The sequence below is a fragment of the Tiliqua scincoides genome, chromosome 7 (genome assembly GCF_035046505.1).
Source record: "Tiliqua scincoides isolate rTilSci1 chromosome 7, rTilSci1.hap2, whole genome shotgun sequence".
Taxonomy (NCBI): domain Eukaryota; kingdom Metazoa; phylum Chordata; class Lepidosauria; order Squamata; family Scincidae; genus Tiliqua; species Tiliqua scincoides.
In genome coordinates this window covers 37,753,384-37,772,228 of record NC_089827.1, presented here as the reverse complement: position 1 = coordinate 37,772,228, position 18,845 = coordinate 37,753,384, and the positions used below count along the sequence as shown (strand labels likewise).

At 42.4% G+C, this 18,845-nt stretch overlaps 1 protein-coding gene across 9 annotated transcripts in view; it reads left to right on the top strand.

Moving 5' to 3' along the window:
* PLEKHA5 (pleckstrin homology domain containing A5) overlaps window positions 1-8,832 on the top strand; it is a 239,741-nt gene extending 230,909 nt beyond the window's left edge. For 8 of the 9 annotated variants that reach the window (XM_066633193.1, XM_066633191.1, XM_066633189.1 and 5 more), the window contains 5 exons: window positions 883-1,092; window positions 1,786-1,944; window positions 2,405-2,514; window positions 4,230-4,375; window positions 7,987-8,832. In XM_066633193.1, the coding sequence (XP_066489290.1) occupies window positions 883-1,092; window positions 1,786-1,944; window positions 2,405-2,514; window positions 4,230-4,375; window positions 7,987-8,063 (702 nt within the window). In that variant the 3' untranslated portion in view covers window positions 8,064-8,832. The remainder of the gene's footprint in view (window positions 1-882; window positions 1,093-1,785; window positions 1,945-2,404; window positions 2,515-4,229; window positions 4,376-7,986) is intronic. The other variant, XM_066633187.1, reaches the window with a different exon arrangement.
* The last annotated feature ends 10,013 nt before the right edge of the window (window positions 8,833-18,845 follow it).

The following is an 18,845-nucleotide window of genomic DNA, read 5'->3' as shown; positions in this document are numbered from 1 at the left end:
TTCAAGGTCTCACCATTCATGGTGCTGGTGGCCTTGAACTGGCGACCTGCAGATGTTATCTTCAGGCAAACGGAGGCTCTATGCTCTAGACCAGACCTCCTGCCCAGATAACAGAATCACTTCTGCTACACAGAAAAAGTCTGATTTATGGGTCAGCTAAGTGTTGCCATAATGTCTGGTGGACGTTTGCACAGTGGTTATCTGAAAATGGGCAGTAAATATCCTCTTCTCCCTCTCCCCCCCCCCCAAAAAAAAGATTCTGAGTTAAGTGCTACTCTTAGTAGCATGTTCACTACCTATGCACCAGCATATGAACACCCTCCAAACCTTACAGAAAAGATGCAGCTGACCCACTGTGGTAAACTTAAGAACCTATCATTTCTTTAACAAGTACAAATGCCTCCTCTCTCCCCCCACCCCTCAGCATCTTAAAGGTATTGTAGCCACAATGAACTGTAATGTAGAACTGCACAAATGTAATGTCACACACAACATTTGGCAGAAATTTTCATAGCAGGATTTCAAGTGATGAGAAAAGAACCAGTTGAATAATGTTTTATGCTGCATCATTGCAGACTGATCAGCATTATTTTGGCAATCAGGTTCCAGTTGTGCAAGGCTGTTTCAGGTTCTTTACTGTGACTGTGACTAGATCTGTGGGTTTCTTTGCATTGTGGTTGCACTACTACATGAAACAGATCCTTGGTTGTGATTTAAACTTTACAACTCCATGCTCTCTGCAGTTAGTAGTGTTGTTGCAATTAGTGCCAACTTTAGTGTTAAGAATAGCACAATTGCAACAGTGCAGTAGAAATGTGCCCTGCAAACCCTGCTTCCTTTTTGGAAGTACATTTTTTACAATGCATTTTCTTTCCTATCAAGGAAAGGCCAAGAAGCGCAGTGGAGCAGTTATGCTTGGCAGAAAGCACTCGCCCTCGAATGACTGTGGAGGAGCAGATGGAAAGAATAAAGAGACACCAACAGGCCTGTCTGAGAGAGAGGAAAAAAGGACTGAATCTTATTGGTATCTCGGATCTGTCCCCTTCACAGAGCCCCTCCCTTGTCCGAGAGAACCCTTTTAAGTTGTCTCAGGTATGCCACACATTTAGTTTCATTTCACTAACACAACTGTTGACAGATAAAAGCTGCATCAGAATGAGATTAATGCTGTGGGATTATTCCTGAAGAAATTTCATAGTAGGGTTGTATAAAGGCATGAAGCAAGCATTGAAGATAGAGCTTCTGATAGTCAACCATAAACTAGTTTCTCTGCCTTTAAGTTGGTGGAGCCTTCCTTTGTATGAAGGTGAAGGAAATGTTGCACTGGCATAGTAGCAGGAAGTTTTAACACTGAACTATTTCTTTTGGCATTGACCTCTGCTAATCTCAGCTGTATGAGGAGAAAGAGACTCTTGACAGGCTTCCAACAAACCTCCTGCTCCTGTACTCACCTTTCTCTCTGGGTTTTGATGGAGCTCCTGAGTATCTAGATCACTACTGATGGTGAAACATTAGGAAGGACCAAATGTTTGTTTTAAGTGTTCCTGGATCAGTGCTCCTTGGTAAAGATCTCTTCCAAGTACTTGCCATGTAGTGACTATCCACTTGCACAGAGGAATATTCTTATAGTACATGCAAATAGACCATCACAGTACACATATATTGTTCACATTTGAATAAGTACAATTATTTAGAAAACTGTCTACAGTAATTCCTGACTAGTATCTGTCTTTCTAATGGTCCTGTTAGTTTTCTTGTTCACAGTATTTCAAACTTATTCTGCAGAACCAAAGGAAGGATGATTTCATGTGCATTACCAAGGAATTAGACTATGCCATTAGAATGAATGATGTGGGTCAAAGCCATCAGAACTGTGCAGAAGACACGCCCTGGCAGAAAGACAATGATCACACAAATGAACATAATGCTGATTTTATTACACAGGTATTGGTTTCTCCCTATAGCAGGAAGGGATTGGCACAGATTTTCAGGGACTAAAACCTGAATATATTGAATTTTTTTTTTTTTTTAAACCCACTCCAAGGTCAGAATTAGAATTTACTTAGTTCATACCTACAGTTTTGGCAATGTTTTTAAAAACCTCTTGAATGTAGTTTGTTGTTGGAAAGCAAACATTCAAGCTAATGAGTGTTGCTTTCCAGTTATTGTCCGTTAATAAAGATCGGTGGAAGGGTGGTGGGAAGGCAAGACAAAGTTCTGATGGTTAAAATTAATTTGAAACCATTTGCTGGTTTAAGAATGAAATTGACTTAAATAGTAAGAACTTAAGTAGGTGGTAATTACAGAATCACAGTGATTAAAACCAAAATGTTTATCTGCTACCCACTTCTACTCATTATCATAAATTATTGATATTTTGATTTACTTTTTTATCCTTTCCCAGTTACCAAAAAGTGAAGGTCAGCTGGCACCAGATGAGTTACAGCAAAAAGAGGGGAATCCCAGTGAGGCAGCTAAAAAGTCAAATGAAAAGGCAGAAGATGCTGACATCAGGTAAAGAAAAGCTTACTTAGTAGTAGCAGCATAATTGCCAACATAGACAGTGCTCCAGTTCCTCCCAGTATCCACCCCCTTTCACTTGCAGAAGGTGATTACCAATTGTCAAATCCATTTATAATTCATAGCAAAAATATTACCATATGGTAGTCCCGTTCAGTCTTGACTTGCGTTTGTTCTGAACCGGGGGGGGGGGGAGAGAAAGAGTGCAAGCTCTGTTCCCTTGCTGAAATGTCTTGAAACCCCATCCTTGAGGCATTCAGTGTTTGTCTGATGCTGTTTGTTCTCTTTAAGGCAGGGTGGAACCTACCCACATGGTTTGTCACTGCAGGCAAATGCTGAATGCAAGAGGAGAAAGCATGGGGGGGGCAGGCTTGTTGTTGCACTCTGTGCCACCCTGACCATGCAATGTCAGTGAACGATGCAATGACAGTGTCATAGACAACCCCACAGATCCTCAAGAATACCATACAATGCATTGTGCCTTGTACAATGCATTGACATCTTTTAAAGAAAACTATACTGAGTTTATCAAATTCCTCCCACTTCCAGTATACCAAAACCAGAACTAAGATCCAAAGAAGTCCATATTGACCCATCAAGCACTACTTTTGTGGGTCTGGGAAGCAGCTACTTTTTCCCTTCTGGGTACAGCACCTCACACCAGTGGCGTAGCTAAGGGGTCGCAGTTGCACCGGGCATCAAGGGGGGCAACAAGCTGAACTTGACTCTAGTGACCAAAATTGTAAAAATAATATATCATTGGAAAGGTAATTTAATGTGGAATGCAATGCAACAAACTGCACTGGAATATTTGTATTCTATCAAAAGTTATAGCTAGTTAACCGGAAAATGAGAACACAACTGCCTATATGGAACAAAAAGTGGATTTCTTTAACTCCACTGACCTATGAGACTGATTTTTCTGAGTGCCAGTGAGATGTTGTTATAATACAGCATGGAATGAATATCTTTTTATTTGTTTACTTAATTAGATTTGATTTTGTCATGTAGGGGGGCTGCAAAATCTTCTTTGACCCCAGGTAGCAGATAGATGCCTTAGCTATGCCACTGACTGGGGGGAGGCAGCAGAGCAAGTGGATGGTGAGCTGCTGGGGGGAGGAGGTGGGTTCACTCAGGCTCGGGTGACCTGAATTTTAGCAAATGGGACTTGTGGTGATTTCTCTTGACCAATGCTCTCCTTTGTGTGAATATGTGCTGAGCTTTGAGCTTTTGTATTGTGAGGTTGTTTTATTAGGATTGTACATCATCTTGGGTCTTTAGAAAAGTGGGGTACAAATGTTTACTTTGTTAGCAGAATTCATTCATTCATCATTCAACCTCCCTCACTCCCATTCCTCAGCATGTGCAGAGGGCACATGCTGAAGCGACTTAATGTTAGTTATTTTGCCTCTGCTATTTTTAAGCACTCTGCTTTAATCGGACACAGGATGAACAAAATGGAAAAAGATCTAATCTGATTTCTTTGGACTTCTGAAACGTATCTTTGATGTAGAAATGCACAAGTGGAAAGCAATTACTGACTCTGCCTCCCTTGCGCCAATAAAATAAAAAGCATAGATTTCAAGATTGGATTACATGGTTCTGTATGTTACAGTATTTTTGTGTTGTGGACTTTTATTGCAGTGGTAAGCAATATCTAAGTAGAATTTAGAAGAAACACCACACTTAGATCTTTTTTGTCTCCCCAGCCTGAAGAATGAAACCCCGGTTGTAAACCACAAACCTGAAAGCAGCCCAGAAGAAAGCGAAGAAGCCAGCATTCAAGAACAGGAGGAGACTATGCCTTTGTTTGAGATGCCAGCACAGACTTCAAAAGGAAATGCAGCAACAGCAGGTTTGATTTCTTACCTGTAGACTATCAGATGCATCTTAATAGCATGTACTGCAGTTTATTCATTTTAAATGAGAATGTAAAAATAAAATGTTTGAAAGAAAACTAAACCTAACAAGCAGTATAAACTTTATTTTTTTTAATTGTCTCCAGCCTCTTCTCAAAAAGACCCAAGGCAGCTAATAAGAATTTGAAAGCACAAGAACTAAAAAAAATATATATCAAAAAAGTAGAGCAGGAGAGAGCAAAAATACAGCATGAACATAATCAGAGAAGGCTTTGTGGAAGCAATATGTCTTGTGTTGTTGCCAAAATGAAAATTGGGAGGCATCACAATTCATCCACAGAATGACATTTTATAGTGAGAGGGCTGCCACCAAGAAGGCTCTCCTATGCATCCTCCACCCACACCTTAGACACATGCATAAGAGGGCCTTCCAGAAGACTTTTCCAAAGAGACATTCCCCCTTCCCCCCACTAAAAAAAACTTCTGACAGAGACCAATGTTGTCATCAGGAGGCATCCACATTTTAGAGACCTCTACCACCCTTATGTGCTGCTGGGGTGGAAGTTAGGTTCTCCAAAGCAGGAATTTACAACCTGTGTGTGTGAGTACAAGTACCACCTTTTGCAGGTCCCTTCAGAGATGGCAGCTATTCATGCTAGTGGTCAGCCTGCCCACTGTTGAGATTTCATTCTGTTTCATTCCTAAACCGTCTCTTCTGAATGGCCAGAAACTGCACACTTGCATCTTGCCCTCTAGTGCAGCACTGCCCTAGCTATTCTGCTTCCACTATGTTCAGGCAAGTCAGGGCAGTGCCAGGTGGTTCCCTTAGCAGTGGGACCAAATCCCAGCTGTAATCTGTGAAATACCACTGATAAAAGCACTGATCCAATGTAACACTTCAGTTTCTGTGCAGGTAAATAATTGAAACATCAATAGGCCTTGGAAAAGGGAGTGTCTACCCATCTCTAATCCAATGTCCTCCTATTTGGGGAACAGGAAAATATCATATTCCAGCCCTGGGCATACTCCCTTCCTCCAGCTTGGTAAATGTGTCCAGGGCTTTTGGAATGAGGTGGATAATGTTGAGCCAATGACCTCTGAAAAAAAAAATAATTAACCAGTCCAGCGTGGGTTCATATTGGTTAAATATTGTTACACAGAGAGAGCCTTGATTTAATGGTTTCTGTACTTACAGTTAGTTAGCTTTTGTGAACTCAGATACGAAACAAGTATTAAAGAGTGCTGTAAAGGATACCTAATACAGAACATTATAAATCAGATATTGTCTGTTTTAGAAGAGAGATTATGATTTCTGGTTGTTGTACAGCAAGTTCTTTCAAATGTATCTATATAAATTCTTTGTTCAGAATATTTTTGTTTCAATTGACAATTCCAATGGCAGTTTACAACTAGAAAAATAACACAATGAAAGCACAATAAACAGAAAAGCAATTAAGTGTCACAGTATTAAGATCCAGCAATTCATTAGATGTTTAAAAACCCAAGGAAAAATGTCACATGTCTCACAGTGGGAGGATGAAAGTGTAGGCACCAAGTGAGCATCCTTGAGCATGGAATTCATACTTAAGACACCACCATCAAAATTGCCTTCTTTGTGGTCACCAGTCACTTTGGAAAGCAGGCCATTGTCTCACCATAGAAGGGATTTCAATTACTGTCTCAGCACATGAGCAGTTTGATGTGGGGAGTAGAACATCATTCAGGAAACCTGGTCTTAAACCAAGTAGTGAGCATCAGCACTTAGTGGTGTTTGGATATGTGCTGGAAATAGTGACATTCCTGAAGTACTGAGGTGGTTTTCCAAATGCCTGTCCCAGTAACTAATCTAGCAGTTGTATTTTGCGTTCACTTCTGTTTCTGCACAGACTTCGGAAGTCAGCCTTGTGTAATATGTTAGCTGAAACATCGTTCTTACTGTTGCTGGCAATCTGTAGCACTGAACATAATTATTTATGGAAAACATAATTATTAAGCATTGCTGACAAAGAATCAGTGCCACAAAGGGAAATCCTGCCTGCCAGTCTTCTAAAGCTCTTTGAGAGTGTCAGCATGTGGGATGGGGTGATCCAGTAGATATTATCTGCTTGAACTTCCTGAAAATGTTTGAAGTGTTCTTCATCAAATGCTCTTGAGTAAGCTTCGCATCAGTCAGTGAGACAGTCTTGGATTAGTAACTAGTTAAGCAGGAAGCTAGCAACCTGGGATTGGGTGAGGACTGTTGCCAGTTTGTCCACCCAGCCCTTGCTGCTGCTTAGAGCTGCTGTGAAGAAGAGCAGGTGACAGCCAAAGGTTGCGCTAGCATCTGCATGCTGTAGAGGAGAAAACCTGACCACTTCGTTGTGGTTAATTTATACGTACATAGATGAAAGGCAGTATACAAATAAATGAAAGAAACGTGATCAGAAATGGAGTCAGAGTGAGCAATGCTTATAGCACGAAGATACTCAGCGTGGTTAAACCCAAGCACATTTTGAAAAGTTCCAAAAGGATCCCTTGAAAATTGAATGAATGAATAGCAAATGAGAGTTAATGTAAGCAAGTGTAAAGTGATGCACATTGAGTCAAAAATGATCAACATTGCAGAAATACCTATGGGATCTGAACTGGCTTTGTCTTAACGCAGAAAGAAAAAAGATCTTAGAGTTATGGTGGATAGTTCTTAATGGAAATATCAGCTTAGTATGTGGAAGGTGTGCAAAGGGCAAATTACATATTAGGGAAAGGAAATTATTAGAAAGTGATCAAGGGGTTTGAATCATTTCTGTACAAGGAAAGGCTGAAGCAAAGCTTCTTCCCAGAACCTAGAAGATGGAAAATAAAGGTCTCTACTTTGCATGAGGCAGCCATTTTCAACCACTGTGCACTGGTGTGCCCCAGGAGTTTACATTTATTAGTAAGGCCATTGGGGATGTGAGCCCCCCACCAACAGCATGGTGTTTTTTGTCAATTAACAAAAAAAGAATGGTGTGCCTTGACGATATTAGTACCTTGTCAGTGTGTTGTGAAGATGAAAAAGGTTGAAAATCACTGGCATAAGGGATAATTTGCCTTTATTGTTGTGGCTTCCTTCCTTCTGGCTATTTTCTGAAGAATACTTTTCTTCAGAGTGATTGTGATCCTGTTTAACTTCTTACAGCTTGGATGGTGCTATGACTTTGAACTTTAGGCTTGACTTTAGACCAGTGGTTCTCAAACTGAGCTTGGAAACCAGCCAGAGGAGCTGTGGAATCCTTGCAAAGAAACTTCTGCACTATACATTATATAGGCTTATAACTCTATGGGGTGCTGCTACCAGTGGCCCAGTAGGTCAAGGAAGCCACCAGTCAAAAGGGTTTGGGAACCACTGCTTTAGACCATGCACAGTATATTATCAACATGTTCCATGGTACTTTGAAATACTGTTAGGTTGCCTAAATTTGCTTCTTTTCATATCTTCCCCCCCCCCCCTCATAACTACTTATGGAAAGTTTCCCCTTTACCTTAGTATTTTCACTGCTTATCAATTCCATCTGAATAATTGCAGCTCCCTGAAGGTTCATGTTCTGTTCTTTGCCTGATTACAGAAAATGATGTCTGTGTCTTTCAGGGAATACTGGAGATAAACAGAAACCTCCATCTTTCTTTTCAGCTCTCCCAGCTTCTGCTGAAACAATTCACGGCTGACTTACAAAATGGACCTATGGAAAGAAGAGAATATTGTACAGTGAATTTTATGAAATCTATGAAATTCATAGTTTTGATGCTTTTGGCCACAGAGCATAGTTTTTATCACTTCATGGAAAATGTTTATTCCAAGAGAGCTTTAAATGTCCCAACGGTACCCTTAAATGATTTGGAGATTGTTCTGACACCAGCCTGCTGCCGTAGAATTTCCATCCACATAACTAAGGATTCTTTTTTAACGTGCGGCCTACAATCAAAACCTTCACTTCTGGGTTTTCTCTAGTGTAAGGTCTTAAGTTTGTACTTCCTTTTTAGACTTCTTCATTGGTTACTTTTACAGATTACCACTTAAATCTCATTTAAGCTTTTAAAAATGGATCATGTATTTTCACCTTTTTTTGATTTGTAAATGTTTTATTCTCTATTTAAAAGATGCCATTTTCTTTTTTATTATTACCAAGTTAAAGTGTGCCCTATGATGTGTAATTATTTCTTGATCAAGTAGCAGTGTCAATTACTGCCATACTGTTGTCAACATTTACATGAATGTTAGTGTTTACTTTTCTCTTTTTAAAAAAAAATGAAGGGTAGGGATTTTAGGTACTGGGTTCTTTCTGCATTGGAATAGGGTATGTACAGCAATAAGCAGGTATTCAGTTCCCAGTTTGTGTACAAATGTAATTATGTTCATTGTGTATATATTATACAATGAGCACAACCGATGTAAGTATAAGAAGCCACTTACTATTGTTCAAATGCAAATGTTCATATCTCATTTCTTTTGTATCATGTTATAAATAAATGTTGATGTTCTTAAGCAATTGTGTAAATATTATTTTGACCAGCAAAGAAAGTTGTTACTGGACCAGATAGCTTCAGCCCCTTCATGTTGGGCATCAGAACAATTTCTCCAACCTCAAAAAGCGCCAAGTCTATATTGTTCCAGTCTGTGTTGGTAACTGCTAATAAGAATTAGAGGCCCGTATTTTTTTGGTTTTGTTCACCATTTTGAGTACAGAAAAGTTGCTAACAAATAGTTTAAAGAAATAGTTTAAAGTTTAGTGTGAAATTACATTGTAGAGATTCAAGGATCCAGGTTCGGGGAAGAGATTCAGGAAATATCAAGACTTTGATCAAAGGCAAGAGACAGGTTCACCACATATAAACACAAAGCACACCGAATCAGAGGAGCAGCAACTGCAGATTTTAGCCCAATAAGGACTAGGACAGTGGTTCCCAAGCTGTGAGTCTGAGACACACCAGTGTGTCACAACCCAATTTTTGGTGGTTCGTGAAAGAGACAGGGCTATGTGTATTAAGGCTATGTGTATCTTTGGCTTCACATTCAGGATTGTGGAGCATCACAGACTTAGGAAGACAGTGAAGGGCAATGTAACAGGATGTAAGCAACAGGATCTAATTAACCAATATTTCACTTCATATTTCAGTTCCATATTTCATTTCACTCTGTTAATCCATGTTCCATTGCACTCTGGGCCATGTTGACCTCTTCATGGAGTATGTCCAGTTCTACCATTTATAGATATGTATTATTAATTCTGAACCTGCTTTGAAAACAGTCAGGAAACTGAAAATCAGATCTACATTTTCATTTCCTATTTAATTTAACTTAATAATCTGTCTGAGGACACAATCCTAACCAGGTCTACTCAGAAGTAAGTCCTACTTTGTTCACTTTAAGTGCATGATTAAATCTCTTGTTGAAATAAGTCAGAATTTCAGTTTGGCTAGTTTGTGTCCACCAACCAACCAATCTTGTTATAATAAATATAACTAGAACAAAATGGTATAAACTGCAAAAGAGGAGATTTTGATTAGATATCTGGAAAAAATTCCTGATGGTCAGGGTAGTGGAACAGATTGCTGAAAGAGGTGGTGGACTCTTCTTCAAGCAGAGGCTCGACAAGCACCCGTTGGAGATGCTCTAAGAGGATTTCCTGCCTAAGGCAGGGGGTTGGACTAGATGACCTGTTAGGTCGCTTCCAACTCTATGATTCTATGAATTTAAAAGAGAGCTTGGAAATTGAACCAATTGATTTAAATTCTAATCAGAAGTCTCAAATAGAAGACCTAATATAATGAAACTGCAAGATAATAGATAAATACAGGATGCTGTGGTGCACTAGCATTACAGAATGCTCTTTTGAATATTCAAAATGTTTCTACAAGTCCAACCAAATGTTTCTACAGGTCCAAAATGTATATACGGGTCCAACCTTGTTATACACTGATTTTTAATACACGGATTTGAAACGAATGGCCACTGCAAATGAGAAGGAATGGAGCATGGGAAAATGCATCTCTGTAAAATCACAGTTTAAAAAAAAATTCCTTTTCTTACTGTTGTAGAGAGACAGTCATGCAAGCAATCATTCCATTCTTCAGCTGAGCTAGGCAAAAGCAGGAGGTCCTTTGCATTTCTAATTGCTGGCTGCCTCTCTACAACAATAAGAAAAGCTGTTTTTAAACTACAATTGTAAAGGGACACACTATTTTTTTAACTGTTTTTATTTAACACATTTTATGGTATCAGCAGGGAAACCCATAATCCCATAATCAAATCCCTGTTTGATTCCATTAGGAGCAGTGGAGGGGCAAGAAACCTGAAGTGGATCTTTAAATCTATTTTTTCCATTTTTTTTTTTTAATCCACTAGGGGTTCTGGAATGGAATCCCAGTGGATAACAAGGGATGACCAGTAATCTCAATAGTCCGGAGCATCACCCTGTATGATGCATCAATGTTGTCCTTATATTGCTAGGAAAGGGATTGAAAATGGGATCATGTAAGTTACCTAAGACAATGTACTGAATTCATGGCACAGAAGCTTTGAAAGAGGGCTTTCTGGTTCACAATACTCTTTGCCACTCTTCAAATTAAAAAGTGACAGGTGATTATCACTTAATAGTAGAAATGATGAATGCATTTTAAGAACAGGAATACAAATGATTTCACTCAAAATTAAAACAAGACCAGTTTTGATTGTCCCTTGGAGGTGGTTCTGGATATCAGTCAATAGTTAGTCTCTGAATTAAATCAGTGACTGATACCTAGAAAAAAATTGAATCAATTGAACAAGAAGTTTTGGGTGGTATTTCTTATCTTAAAGGCTACTTACTGCCTTGGGTTCCACAGTTGGTTTTAAGTCACAATTTTATTTTTTGCATTCATGTTAGTCTTACAGCTCAGTTCTATCCTACGTGCTGGAACAGGCAGACCAACCAGCCTGCGCTTTATCCAGTTCAGGGTAGGAGGTGATTGCTGCACAACTCAAAATAAGGGGGCATTTATCCCCTTACCCCATGTCTCATGCCAGCCACCCCTATGGGGCTGCTCAGATCTGTGCTAGCAAAATTGCTGGTGCAGAACCAAGCAGCCTGGTCTAACAGCAGGCTGGCTGAGGGGGGGGGTGAGGACCAGGCCTGGTTCGCCCACCAGTCCACCCTCCCCTGCTCAAACATGCATCTGTTCCACCCTCCCACTGGTCTCTCTAATCCCTGCACCGGCCATCCTTAGCCAGTGCAACTTTACCTTTTCCTGGCGCCATGGGGCCTGGATTTGACCACTCTGAGCTAGTGCGGGGCCATGCACTGGCTCAGCCAACTCTGAAGGAGGCACAAATATATTTTATGGCATGTTTGCAACACCTCTGGGCTGGCACAGAGGACTTTCACTAGCTGAAGAGACTGCACTCTTACAGTGCTACCTTCCAGAAACAATTAGCATGGGGTATGTTATATGGAGACAAAATCTTTGCTTTCTCATAAAACCTGTTATCTTTTTCCCTACCTTGTCAAAATTGCTCTTCATGTTTCCTTTTAAACTCTTCTGACACAAAATCTTGCATTTGAAGCAGAAAACCCTTTTAAAAAACACCTGAGTTGTGAAATTCGTCCATCTGTGAGTGCCAAATATAGGTTGTCCTTACAGTATCTAATTGACTGCTTTAGCTTACACGCATGCACAAGGGGACGGTATTCTTTTCCAAATGAGCACTCCATTGGGATGGCAGGACACATGCTCTACAGATGTGCATGCTCTTCAAAATCAATTACATCTTCCATCTGGAGCCATTGTTCAGAGAAGGCTGGCAAACACGTTCCTTTCACATCTCTCACGCAAGCAAGCCCCCTTTATCAAAATGAGAGTCTCAAGATTCCTTATGCACACTGGGATTGTTCTGTTCCAAGGTTGCTTCATTTATAGGAAACATAAGTGTGTTTTGTACATGTCTATGAGTAATAAGTGGCAAGTCACTCTTGAGTTTGAGCAATATGTCATTAGCAGGTTAGTGACACTGCTAACCCTACATTAAGTTAAGCCTTGTATGGCCTGACACTAGGGTGATATAGACACAAGTTATTTTTAGCATTGTCGCATGGTTAAATAAGTTTTCAGGCACAATCCTAACCAACTTTCCAGCACCGAGGTAAGGGCAATGCAGCTCCAAGATCAGGGAACAAACATATCCTCGACTTGCCTTAGAGTGACATACAAGGACTTATCCCTTCGTTCTTGCAACCCCTCCCCCTTGTGGGAGAGTGATTTATCCAAGGTATCCAGTGCAGTTCATTGCTCAGTGGGATTTGCAACCAGGATCTGCCCAGTCCAAGTCCAACATCTGCTATACAATGCTGCTGCTCAATGGGGGGAAGGGAATAAACTTGGTAACACATTTCTACAAAGATTGTGATTAGCATTTGTGATACCCAGTCTACAAAGCTTACAAAGCAAGCTGATTTACCATATCAGATATATCCACGGCTTTTTTTTCTAATGGAACGCGGGGCGACAGAGTTCCGGCACCTTTTTGCAGGGGCCCCTCCCCTTTGGAGGCATTCCAGGAGGGGGGAGCAAAACAGAGGCATTTCCTGGGTGGGTGCTCGGGGGTGCAGGGTGGGCGGGTGCCTGGCCCCTGCCTGACCTCACAACGACCCCCTCCTGCCCCCCATCTCCAAGCTCTCGACTGAGCCCAGCCCGCCTCCCCTCCCCCCGCGCAGCTTCCAAGCCGGTGGAGGGCACGGGGGGCACGCGCCGAGGAGGAGGACAGCCAGCCAGCCAGGGAGATGGGCTGCAGCACCCACAGAATGCCCAGGTACTGGCTTGGCAGAGGAGGAGGGGAAGAAAGCTGGCTGGTGCAGCCCCTGTGCCAATCTGCAGCAGGAGCCTAGGTGTGCCTACTCAGAAGTAAGTCTCATTGTGCTCAATGGGGCTTGCTCCTGGGAAAGGGTGCATAGCCTAGCAGCCTGAGAGCCCAGGCCTATCCATGTCTACTCAGAAGTAAGTTCCATTGTGTTCAATTGTGGAAAGTGTCATAGCCTTGCAGCCTGAGAGCCCTAGCCTATGCATGTCTTCTCAGAAGTAAGTTCAATTGTGTTCAATGGGGCTTACTCCTGGGAAAGTGTCATAGCCTTGCAGCCTGATTAGACAGGCAGAGGAGTGGCTCTGAGGCTGCAGTCCTCTCCACACCTTCCTGGGAGGAAGCCCCATTGACTCTAATGGGACTGACTGCTGAGTAGACAGACACAGGATTGGGCCCTGAGGCTGCCATCCTATCCACAGTAAGCCCCATTCACTATAATAGAACTTACTTCTGAGTAGACAGGCACAGGATTGGACTCCTATCCACAGTAAGCCCCATTCACTAAAGTGGACTTCTGAGTAGACATGCATAGGATTGGGCTCTTAGGCTGCAATCCTAGGCACTTTCCTGGGAGTAAGCTCCATTGACTAGAACAAGACTTACTTCAGAGTAGACATACCTAGGATTGGGCTCTTAATCCTGGCAGAGGTATATATCTGCACCCATTTTCACATGCTAAGGGCAGGTGAAAAGGGATTCTACATGTGTACAACGTGCTGTCCAGCCTTGCCAGAGATCCTCCTCATCCTTCCCCCACAAGCATGCCCTCCGCCAGCCAGCATTTGCAGCTCCTCTCCAGCAATGCACAGCAGCTGCTCAGGGTAGCAGAGAACATACAATTGCATGCCAAGTGCCTTCCCAAAGACACAAAGTATTCTGATACCTGAATTAAACCATATTTAATGGCTTGTTTGCAAACGGAGCTGTTTCTATGTGCACCCAAGGACCCCTCTCGTGTAAGAATTCCTTTTTTGTTCTTACTCCCACAGTTGCTTAGAGTAATTTTACTGCATGGAACTCATGTAAGCCATTTTTCGGAATCCATTCACTGCTTCCTCTCCTCAAAGTAGTTCCACACTACATACTAGATGCTACAAGTGCACCTGTACAGTATTTTTCCCCATGTGTAGAAAAAATAGCTAGGGGGAAGGGGATGTGGAGATTGACAGCCCAATCCTATGCATGTCTACTCAGAAGTAAGTTCATCTTTAGGGGGGAAGCACATAAAAAATATTTTATTTCTCCAATAAAAAATGGTTTATAAATAAATAAATTAAATAAAAGATTGACAAGTTGTGAGTTCCTGCACCTTTTTTCTTACCAAAAAAGCACTGGATATATCATGGAGAGCAGCAGATTGGGCCGTATGCCACAAAAGTCATGGATAAGATTAGCCCAACCCATTTTGTACCTGGGGTTAAAAAAAAAAGGTTCCTACGCCTGCATGGTGGTGGCCTTCAGTTTACAGCTGCGTGTGGCTGACAATTTTGCTGTAAGCGTGATGCTGTGCGGAGAGAAAACTCCCTGTACTAGCCATCTACTCTCGTACTGTTTCAACCTGAAAACCGCTCCTGAACCATCCAAGAATAATCTTCAATAATGCCCTTTGGTAAAGCGCCCCGTCTATCCACCTAGTTCCCCATCTCACACCTCCCTTTCTTATCCATTTTTACCTTGCATTCTTGTCAGGGAGAGGATGAGGAGAAGCAGATGTGAGGGAATGCTCACAAATTGCTCTTGCTTAATTCTTGGACACTGAGTGTGCCTGGTCCCAGAGCATGGGCTGAAGGCATGCGCAGTTGCTGAGCTCAAAATAATGCCCCAGAAGTGACGTCATGCCCAGGTTTTTTAAAAAGTGAAAATCGGGGAAACCTGCCCCCTTCCACCAGCAGCTTGCCACCCACTTGCTTTGCTGCCTTCCCCCAACCATTGTGGCATAGCTAAGGCATCTGCTGCCTGAGGTCAAAGAAGATTATGCAGTCCCACCCATGACAAAATCAAATTTAATTAAGTAAATAAAAAGTGTGCCCCTTGTTGGTTAGAGTCACTGCTAGGATGAAGAGGGATGGTTATTCTCCCCCCTGCTAAATATAAGGGGAGCACCACTTGAAAAAGTGCCTCTTTACCCAGTTAGCAGGGCAACTGTATGGAAATGAGAACTGAGTCATACTAACACCTTATTGGTTCCATGCTATATCATAACAACATCTCATTGGCTCTCAGAACAATAAATCTCATAAGTCATTTTTGAGTTAACAACATCCACTTTTTGTTCCATAAGGCAGTTGTGTTTTCGTTTCTGGTTAATTGGCCATAACTTTTGATAGACTACAGATATTCAAATACAGTTTGTTTCATTGCATTCTGTATTAAATTACCTTTCCAATGATATATAGCATGATGGTATTATTTGTACATACCAAGGTTTTCACAATTTTGGCCACTAGTATCAAGCTCAGTTTATTGCCCCCCTAAAGTTTGTTGCCTGGTACAGTTGCTACCCCCTGCACTCCCTTAGCTACACCACTGGGCAAGTGATGTCGTGACCTTGCTGAAACGGAGCCACTCAGTACCTGGATGTGAGACTGTCTGGAAACCTCATGATACCACCTAGAGCTCCATGATGAAAGAAATGTGGGATATAAGAACTAAGGGCACAATCCTAACCTTTCCAGCACTGACATAGCTGTGCCAGTGTGGCCTGCATGGCATCCTGCAGTGGACAGGCAGTTGAGGTCACCTCAAGGTAAGGGCATGTTTGTTACCTTACCTTGGGGCTGCATTGTGGCTAGGTCAGTGCTGGAAAGTTGGTTAGGATTGCGCCTTAAATGAAGTAAATATGGAAACTTTATAGGATCACAGACTATCACCAGAACCTGGCATATCATGGTTCAGACTCTTCTCTGGCATGACTCCCTGCTGTTTGTATGTGTGTGTGTGTGTGTGTGTGTGTGTGTGTGCGTGTTTTTCTTGCTAGAGTGATATCCTGGCTGACTTGTTGTTGTTGTTGGCAACCTTCAGTCTCGAAAGACTATGGTATCGCGCTCTAAAAGGTGGTTCTGGAACAGCGTCTAGTGCAGGAATACATTAAATCGCCTTACAGTGAGTTAGGCCACCATCTAGCTCAGTCTGTTCTCTGAGTAGCAGTGGTTCTCTAAGGTGCAAATCTTCCCTAGCTCTACTGTATGACATTGCTGGGGATTGAACTTGGACCCTTCTGCATGCAGAATATGAGTCCCTGGCTGCTGAGAGCTTCAGCAGGGGTTTGGGTCTTGACATTCATACAGGCTACAACCTGGCTGGCACAGCACCCTGGATCCGATCTATCAGGAAATGCATTGAAAAGATGGAAGATTAGCACCCACACCTTGACAATGGTGTTCCTGTAAACCTGTCTCCCAGGTTGTTGGGAAGGATGTCTAAAGAACATCCAAAAGGGGGTATAGGAAAACATGCAAAGACAAGCATCAGGTTCCTCCCCCCCCCCCCCCCGGGAAAAAGTACTTAGATAAAGCCAGAGACTAGGGGAGAGGGAGGAGGCCATCTTAAAAAAAAAATTGGATGCCATGCCCTAAACCATTTTGTCTGCTGAAAGCTGCAAAGGTTGCCACTGAAAGCTGCAAAACTTGGCCTTTCGCTTGCACACACAGAAGGCCCCTCTCCCAACAAAGCTTATTGAATTTCCTGCACACAGACAGGGAGGAGGAGGAAGCAGAACTGGATCTGGGCTGGAAACCACTGCTGTTTCAAATTATTTCTGGAGTTGTGCCTTCTGTCTTGCCTTACCTCTCCAGGAGGCTGCTGCTTTCTAAGAAGCCAGAAATGTCCCTTGGGTTGTGCTGCTTTTCCCCCTTTATTTAGGAAAGGGGGGGGGGAGAGATATTGCCAGTTCCTTTAGCACAGAAGCGGCTTAATCTGAACTTATTTCCAGTTTGTGGACCAGAGAGACTGAAAGCTACAGCAGAGAAACTAAGGAAGGGGTGTGTGTGTGAGAGCGAGAAATCCAAGTGGAAGGGGCCCAAAGGCAAGAGGCTGATTTAACAGTGCTTGCAGCTGCTTCATTCCAGCAGTTTGCCTCCCTCCCAAACAGCTTTTGTCCTCCTGCTGTTTGCTATTGTCCAGTGAGTTTGAGAAATGAAAGCTGGTGGGAGTTGATGGCTGATAGGATGGCACCTTGCATAGGAATGCAGATTGGCTCCCATGGGCTGCCCCAACAGTGGCCTGGGGAGAAGGCACAATAGAGCAGAGATGACTGTCAGCCAGGAGCGTCAGGGCCTGACAAAGGAGGTGGTGTTTTGTCACTGCTCCAAAACACAGTTTCAGGATGAGGGGCTGGGAAAACAGGGAGGGAAGCCTGTTAATAAGTGTCTTCCCCACATTCCCCTCCATGTGCACAGATGAGAAGCTTCCTTTCCTCCAACAGAATTTCCCTCCAGAGTCACACAGAGGTTGTCAGGGCACATTTTATGCAGCACATTGGTGCGAAAATTATGGGTGCAACGCATGCGCTTCATGTAGACGATTAAGCACTCCTCACTTCTCTAACAAATGACCAAAGCGACTCACAGCTATTCATTAAATAATAATCTACTAAACGATAGCAGTTTATAAAGTAAGCCAAGGAAAGCACAGATTCTAAAAATTGTCCTAGTGAAATGTATGCTAATTAGCTCGCTTAGAACTAGATGTTGCCAGTTTACAGATTGGGCACAATTCTAACCAGGTCTACTCAGATGTAAGTCCTATTTTGTTCAATGGGGCTTACTCTCAGGAAAGTGTGGTTAGGATTGCAGCCTAAATCTATTTCAAAATCATTACTTCCCTAGCATTGTAATGGAGTGTGCTGGCCTTGGTCATGCTGGCTGTTTGCTCCATAGGTAGGATCCGAAACAGATGAGCGCTAGTGTCAGAGCAGATGAAAGGAAGTACATCCTCACACAATGAATAATTCTTTCAGCATTCGCGAGGTGACAAGCAAAGCTTTTCAATATAATGTTTGCAGACTAATTCATCAGAGGTCTAGATTGAGCTAAATCATGTATGTAGGGTTTTGAGACAGACTTCTTAAAAGCAAGCTTCTTCTGGCCTTCATGGTTGCAGAGAGATGTTTAAATCTACATATGGTATTCGGAAACATCTCCAGTGGTGTTCAGAAGATACTATAGGCCTGCTCCCTGTTGTTGTTGGATCAGAAAGCTATTGTTCTGCAAACCACACACACACACACACACACACACACCTTTGGGCTGGGCCTGTAGGATCTATTCACAGAAAGGGCATGCTGAGTTGGGTGTGGGAGCTGTGCCCTTCTTGGGTCCTACCTTGCTGACTCTCAGATGAAGGGACATGCGGTGCGGGACAGCAGGTGAAGCAGAACCACCCCATAGTAGTCCATGGAAAAGCACCACAGCTGCCCTGCCTGCTTATACCTGAGCAGGTTCTACCTTACACCAGCTTTCTCAGGTGTAAGGAGAGCCTCCTCAAGTGTATAGCAGCATGCACTCTTCACCCCCACACAACCACTGCAGCCTATAAGTGTTAGTTGGCCAGAGACTGCTTGAAAGAGGTATGACCATAGATCCTTAAGGGTGACTGGCTATCCTGAAACACTTAATTTA